The sequence below is a fragment of the Branchiostoma lanceolatum genome, chromosome 8, assembly GCF_035083965.1.
Source record: "Branchiostoma lanceolatum isolate klBraLanc5 chromosome 8, klBraLanc5.hap2, whole genome shotgun sequence".
Taxonomy (NCBI): domain Eukaryota; kingdom Metazoa; phylum Chordata; class Leptocardii; order Amphioxiformes; family Branchiostomatidae; genus Branchiostoma; species Branchiostoma lanceolatum.
The window spans coordinates 8581969-8588035 of record NC_089729.1 but is presented as its reverse complement, the minus strand read 5'-3'; the positions used below and the strand labels follow the sequence as shown (position 1 = coordinate 8588035).

Sequence of the window (6067 nt, the reverse complement as noted above, 5' to 3'; positions counted from 1 at the left end):
TTCAGCATTTATTATTACAGTACAAAACACCCCTCTGACATAGTGTATGAGCCTGTTGACCTTTTGACAAACAACAGATCAGAACGTATGAAAGAAAAACGCAGGAAGTTTTGGGACCTGAATCGGCAAAACATAAGAGGAAAACCAAGCATTTCTGTACTGAGAGAGATTACAAGTCAATCTATGTCTAAAGACAAGCGCAGGTAGTACCGTTATTTGTGTCTAGACTTAAAACAATTGATCTAAAATCATGATTGCAAATCATCACCCCTCCCACTTTTGTAGTGTAGGCTGGAGTGGCCTCTCCAGAGTGCTGGCCTGGGCGTCTCTATGGAGGTCTTGCGCTGCCCAAGACTTTTGCACCTTTGTACGTTCATATATATACTAGTATGCATGTGTAGCTGTCAATATGTTTACTTGAATGTTGTACTGTAACGTTATAGAGTCTAACGAACACAGAAATATAACAGATCATGAAAGTTGTCATGGTTTGTCAGCCGGTTATATATGAATAAATAGATAGATATTGCTAATTTGCTATAAACAAAAAACAAATCTATATTTTTTAGTTTAGATCTGCTGTATGAAAGAAGAAAAAGAAATAGACAAGAATTCTATGAAAACTATAACTTTTATCAAAGGTCACACAAATGCCACTGCAACTGTAAAGACTGTCTCTCCCCTCTATCAGTCTATAAGGCATTGATGAAAATGAATAATAATTTTCGGACATTTGTCCATCAATGTTGATGAGGAGGACCTTTCTTTGATAAGTTTTTGAGTTGGTGATCTGGCGGTCACATGATGATGCTGTTCATCCATGATGAAGACCTAATAACTTGAGTTACCTAACTTACCTTTGTGTCCCTGGGAGTCCATATAGCTGATCTTCCCTATCCTCGCACTGAAACACCTGGCAGTGCATTATTAGAGTAGAGTAGAGTACAGTAGAGTTTACGGTCAGGTAGGATGTTCTTCCAGTAAACATTTTGTCCAGATAGCTTCTTATTGCCAACTGACATTGTTATACCGTATCCGTGCAGCACCATGGGCTCTAACGGAGTGACCAACACTGACCCGGTTATTCTGGCCACGGCGGGGTACGACCATACCATCCGGTTCTGGCAGGCGCACAGCGGCATCTGTCACCGCACCGTACAGCATCCCGACTCTGTATCCTCTCTTACTCTGACACTGATGGGCATGTGTCACATCATAGATAGATATGACATAAGAGTATAATGTATCATTAGTAGTAGTCTCATTGTAGAACTGTACCAACCTTTGTCATGCTACTGGCAATATTAGTTCTTACTAACTATTAATTAAGTGTGCCTATCTTGAGAATGTGTGTTAGTTGCATTGAGATACATATCGGCCTGTATGATTTAGGGCTCAAGAGTTTTTGTGTTTTGTAATTTATAGTAATGGGGATCACACAAATATGCTCTTATACTTGAAGGGACAGGGTATAGGAAGCTGCAGAAAGTACTAAGTATAAGTTTACTTAGTGAATCTGTTCATTAAAGAAGGCCAGATAACTTTACCTTAAAGTGTCCTTTATATATAAGAACAAATGATCCCATATTACAAGTGATTTCAAGCTCAAATGAAGTCTTTTAGGATTTGTGGTAACCTTGACCATGATCCCAGCAAGTCAATTCACTGGAGATCACACCTGACAGACAAATGATAGCTGCAGCAGGTGCGACAATGATGCTTGTTGGAAGAAATCCATATGAAAATTGTATTCTGAAGAGATTGAAATTCATATCATTGAATAAATCTTTTTTACCCTTCTGTTCAGTATCTTTAAAGTTATGATTATTTCCCTCTTCTTTTTTTCACAAATGTTTATGCATCAAGTGTATATTTTGCTTCAGCTTATCACTAGCTGGCCCATGTCACCAGCACCCTCTGCCTTATGAGTGGAGAACTGCACTCAAGGCTGGCTAAAAGATAAACATGCATACCTATAGAAATCGGGATCAGACCTGATCCTACTGCTTTGTATTTTCGTAGAACTTGTTGCCATCAATAACTGTTAGATATTGGTGTGACAATTTGTTCAGTGTAATATAAACAGCTGCTTTCGTGCCACTTGCTTGTGAAGCTGGTGTGTTATGCAGAAGTGTTAATCATTTTTTGTGTGTGTTTCAGGATATCAACACATCAGGATGTATGACCTGAACTCCAATAACCCCAACCCTGTGGTGAACTACGACGGCATCAGTAAAAACGTGACGGCTGTGGGGTTCCACGAGGACGGGAAGTGGATGTACACGGGAGGAGAGGACAGCTGTGCCAGGATCTGGGACCTCAGGTAGTGTGCAGCTCTCATTCTGCCACATGAACTAAATTAAGGGCTAAGTGAAGTGAGAGCATTGATGTATCTATTCCATTTACTAGTATTGCTCTGCTGCTATGTCAATCTCCCTTTCACACCTCTGGGTAACAGCATGACATACATGTATGACAATAAACTATGTTACTAATTTCTAAATACTAAGTATTTCACAGCAATATCCACTAATTATATAGAGCTTGAATGGAGTACTTGGTATCGGCAAATAGACATGTCCCATAACAATGCTTGTGTCTTCTTTGACTTTTTAAATGCACTCATCTTTAAGTAAGGGAGGATGGTAGTACTAGTAGATGAACCAGTAGTGTAGATGAATGAATTATCACATGTTTATACTGTAACTGGCAAGTCATATAGGTTTATAGTACACACACTGACTGTACCTACCTGATATTCACGAATGAATTGTGTTGTCTATCAATCTTTTTCTGTAGATCACGAAACTTGCAGTGCCAGAGAATATTCCAGGTTAATGCACCCATCAACTGTGTCACTCTACATCCAAACCAGGTGAGATTGTTTTACATGTACAGACATGTACAGTAGTACATTATTTTTCCTTTGCTTGAATAGAATAGAATAGATGACAAACTACAAGGCACTTGGAGTAATAAAATTCAATCTTTACAACTGGATAAAATACATATGAAAACCAGACGTTTCGAGTGCCCGCCCGGCAGCTCTTTGTCAATGAGGGGAATGATGTTTACATACGGAAGCATCAAGAATATTCTTAAGTTCTATATAAACAAAAAGGTAACGACTCAAACATTCTAAAATATGTTCTAAACAAGGCACTTGTTTTAAAAATTCTTGATATCTGGCTGTTCCAGGGAGAGTTGATTGTTGGAGACCAGACTGGTGCCATCCATGTGTGGGACCTCAAGACAGACCACAATGAACAGCTGGTAAAGAATTTAAACAATGTACTCCCACCTGTCATTTTCTTTGCAATGTCTGAGACATATTCCTCATGCTGAAAGTACAAGCCAAGTACATATGACTCTCTTTTCAGTTCCTAAGTTTGATGTGGTACAGGAAAGAGGATTTGTTTTAGAAGTCATAATATCATGTAGGTTTTGCTCTCAACTATGTGTTTGCCATTTCTAGATCCCAGACCCTGATGCATCTATCCAGTCAGTCAGTATAGATGCAGATGCTTCATACATGGCTGCTGTCAATAATAAGGTGAGAATATTGGGGAAGGTGTTTATTGATCTGATAATATTGGAAAGAAATTGTTAACTTACAGCTATGTTTTCTGTGCTTGCTAGATAATAACTTGAAAAAACTCACAGACAGTGTCTTTTGCAGCCAAAATGTTGATATGGAAAAAGCATTAAAAGTATGACCTAAACTCAACAATGTCAGCAATTCATCTCAATGATAAGTTATGTTGAATTTGTCATTGTCTGCAAAGTAAAGATTTAAATTGTAACAAGAGTTGGGACTTTTACAGAGCTTTCAATTATCGCTGAGCATGCTTAGATGTATAGATGGACGTGCATTGTTATTTTTCTCCCCCCTCCCCAGGGCATGTGTTATGTGTGGACTCTATCAGGAGGGTCGGGGGAGGAGCACACCCAGCTTCTCCCTAAAACAAAGATTCAGGCACACAAGAGGTATGCACTCAAGTGCAAGTTCAGCCCAGACTCCACGTAAGTACTGCTTGTGTACTTTTTTGGTCTTACCTTGGGTCATTTTTAGATTGCTAGTATTTCTGGTTTTAACATTCTAAAGCGTTTAGATTACCAGCTTAGTAGTGCTGAATATGAAGGTATTGAGATATGATGTATGTATTATGATTATAAACCACGGGGATAAAACGACCAAGAGAGAAAGTCCTTCCCACACCATATGGTAAATAGGGCAGTGTGCCAGTACCCATCTATTTCACAGCACTACAGGGGGCTGGTGGTGCACATTCATCTTCCATCCTTATATCCATGTGCTGACTGCTAATCAAAGAAAGCAGTATTTACCATGTTGGAAGTCTTATGACTCAGTTGGGTATTGGACCCGTGACCTATTGCATTCCCACTGGCATGAGGCCATGGCAGTGTTCATACAGAGAGATGCAAAGTGACTTGTCATTAAAATACTTACTGCTGGCTTTGCAGACTTCTAGCCACCACCTCTGCCGACCAATCAGTGAACATCTGGCGAACGACGGACTTCTCGCTGAAGTGTAACCTGGCACTGAAGAACAGCACGCTGACGGAGCAGGTGCAGAAACGCTGGGTGTGGGACTGCGCCTGGTCCAGCGACTCTCAGTATCTGGTCACAGGTATAGAACATCTTATTTCTGTGTGTGTGTGTGTGTGTGTGTGTGTGTGTGTGTGTGTGTGTGTGTGTGTGTGTGTGTGACAAACAGTGCATCTCTGTGTGTGTATCTGTGTATGAATCTGTGTATGTATGTATGTGTGTGTATGTTTGTGTGTGTATCTGTGTGTGTATATCTGCGTGTATAATTTGGTACTTTGTACAATTTTAGTAAATCTTTAAGCTACGTCTCCCTGCTGAAGTACTGGTTAGGCACCATATTTGTATCAGTCAGGGAAGGTTAAAGAGAGCCAATTCAACCCAGGTATGTTTGTCACCACACTAGAAGAATAAAATGAGAAAGTTTTTAACTTACTGTCCTTTGACTTGATTGACAGCTTCGTCAGACAACATGGCCCGTCTGTGGGCGGTGGAGCAGGCTGAGGTGAAGCGTGAGTACAGCGGACATCAGAAGGCTGTTATATGTCTGGCGTTTAATGACTGCCCACCAACTTAGAGAAGTTCCAACGGATTATATGATGTACAACTAAATGTAAAGGCAAATAGTCAATATGTGTTTTACACAGGTTTTAACCTCCATCAACATTTATCTGCCAGGTTACTGCACTCATATCCATTACTTTGAAAAGCAGTGTGTTTGAGAGGTCTATTCTGCAGCACCCCCATGCACACTTAATGATTATGCATTAGTGAATTATACTGGGGGATGTTGCATTGGAGATCTTGCTGGATGCATTTTTCATCATGGTGGATATATGTGGCCTCGAGGAATTATGTAAGTAGTTGTTATTTGTGTTTCATTCATGTTAACATTGTCTAGATTATGTTCTGTTCTGTAGACCCTCTTGAAAACCAACTTGTTCAAAGCTGAAGAGGCCGTCCAGCAATGAAATGAAAATGAATAATGAGGCATTCACTAATGCTGACACTGGGAAATGAATACCTGTAGTGTGTCTTTGCTATCTCATGTACAATGTGAACTCCCAATGTTGTTGCTCATATGCTGTGTCATACAGTTTTAGCATAACCAGAACTGACTATAATGGACAAACAGATAATGATTTCCCAATCAGTGGGTTAAGTGCAAGAGTTAAACAAAGTATGGAATTATAAACCAATGTAAAGGATATTGTTTGGCACTCTGCCATGTGTCTTGATTGTGTTTTGCTGTAAAACAGCACCTACCAGATTGTGTGTGAACTACAGATAAAGCAAATGGCAAGCTTGCAGTTTGCATCTGTGAAGTGGATGAGACAAGTATGTTGATGGTATGGGATTGGCAAGCTTTCTTGCCTTTCATCTGTGTCAGTTTACAAAGTACATGTACACGTCATGTATACTGTAGAGTGGAAAATCCAAGTTATAACCATCAAAATGTATATGGATAGTATTACACATCTTGCTCATCTTGGATAATGT

At 39.7% G+C, this 6067-nt stretch overlaps 1 protein-coding gene across 1 annotated transcript; it reads left to right on the top strand.

Moving 5' to 3' along the window:
• The first annotated feature begins 48 nt into the window (after positions 1-48).
• Positions 49-5262, top strand: LOC136440100 (target of rapamycin complex subunit lst8-like). The gene is made up of 10 exons (XM_066435907.1): positions 49-203; positions 1044-1173; positions 1654-1705; positions 2161-2323; positions 2800-2875; positions 3199-3273; positions 3476-3553; positions 3899-4023; positions 4486-4652; positions 5026-5262. Exons 1-10 carry the CDS (start codon positions 88-90, stop codon positions 5142-5144), a joined length of 1101 nt encoding a protein of 366 aa, XP_066292004.1. The 5' UTR covers positions 49-87; the 3' UTR covers positions 5145-5262.
• The last annotated feature ends 805 nt before the right edge of the window (positions 5263-6067 follow it).

What these genes read in the sequence shown, in the direction of transcription:
- LOC136440100 (XM_066435907.1), top strand. Translation starts at nt 88, where the DNA reads ATGAAAGAAAAACGCAGGAAGTTTTGGGACCTGAATCGGCAAAACATA. An exon ending in TGGCTGCTGTCAATAATAAG is followed by an intron (nt 3,554 to 3,898) that starts GTGAGAATATTG and finishes CCCCCTCCCCAG; the next exon opens with GGCATGTGTTATGTGTGGAC. An exon ending in AAGTTCAGCCCAGACTCCAC is followed by an intron (nt 4,024 to 4,485) that starts GTAAGTACTGCT and finishes CTGGCTTTGCAG; the next exon opens with ACTTCTAGCCACCACCTCTG.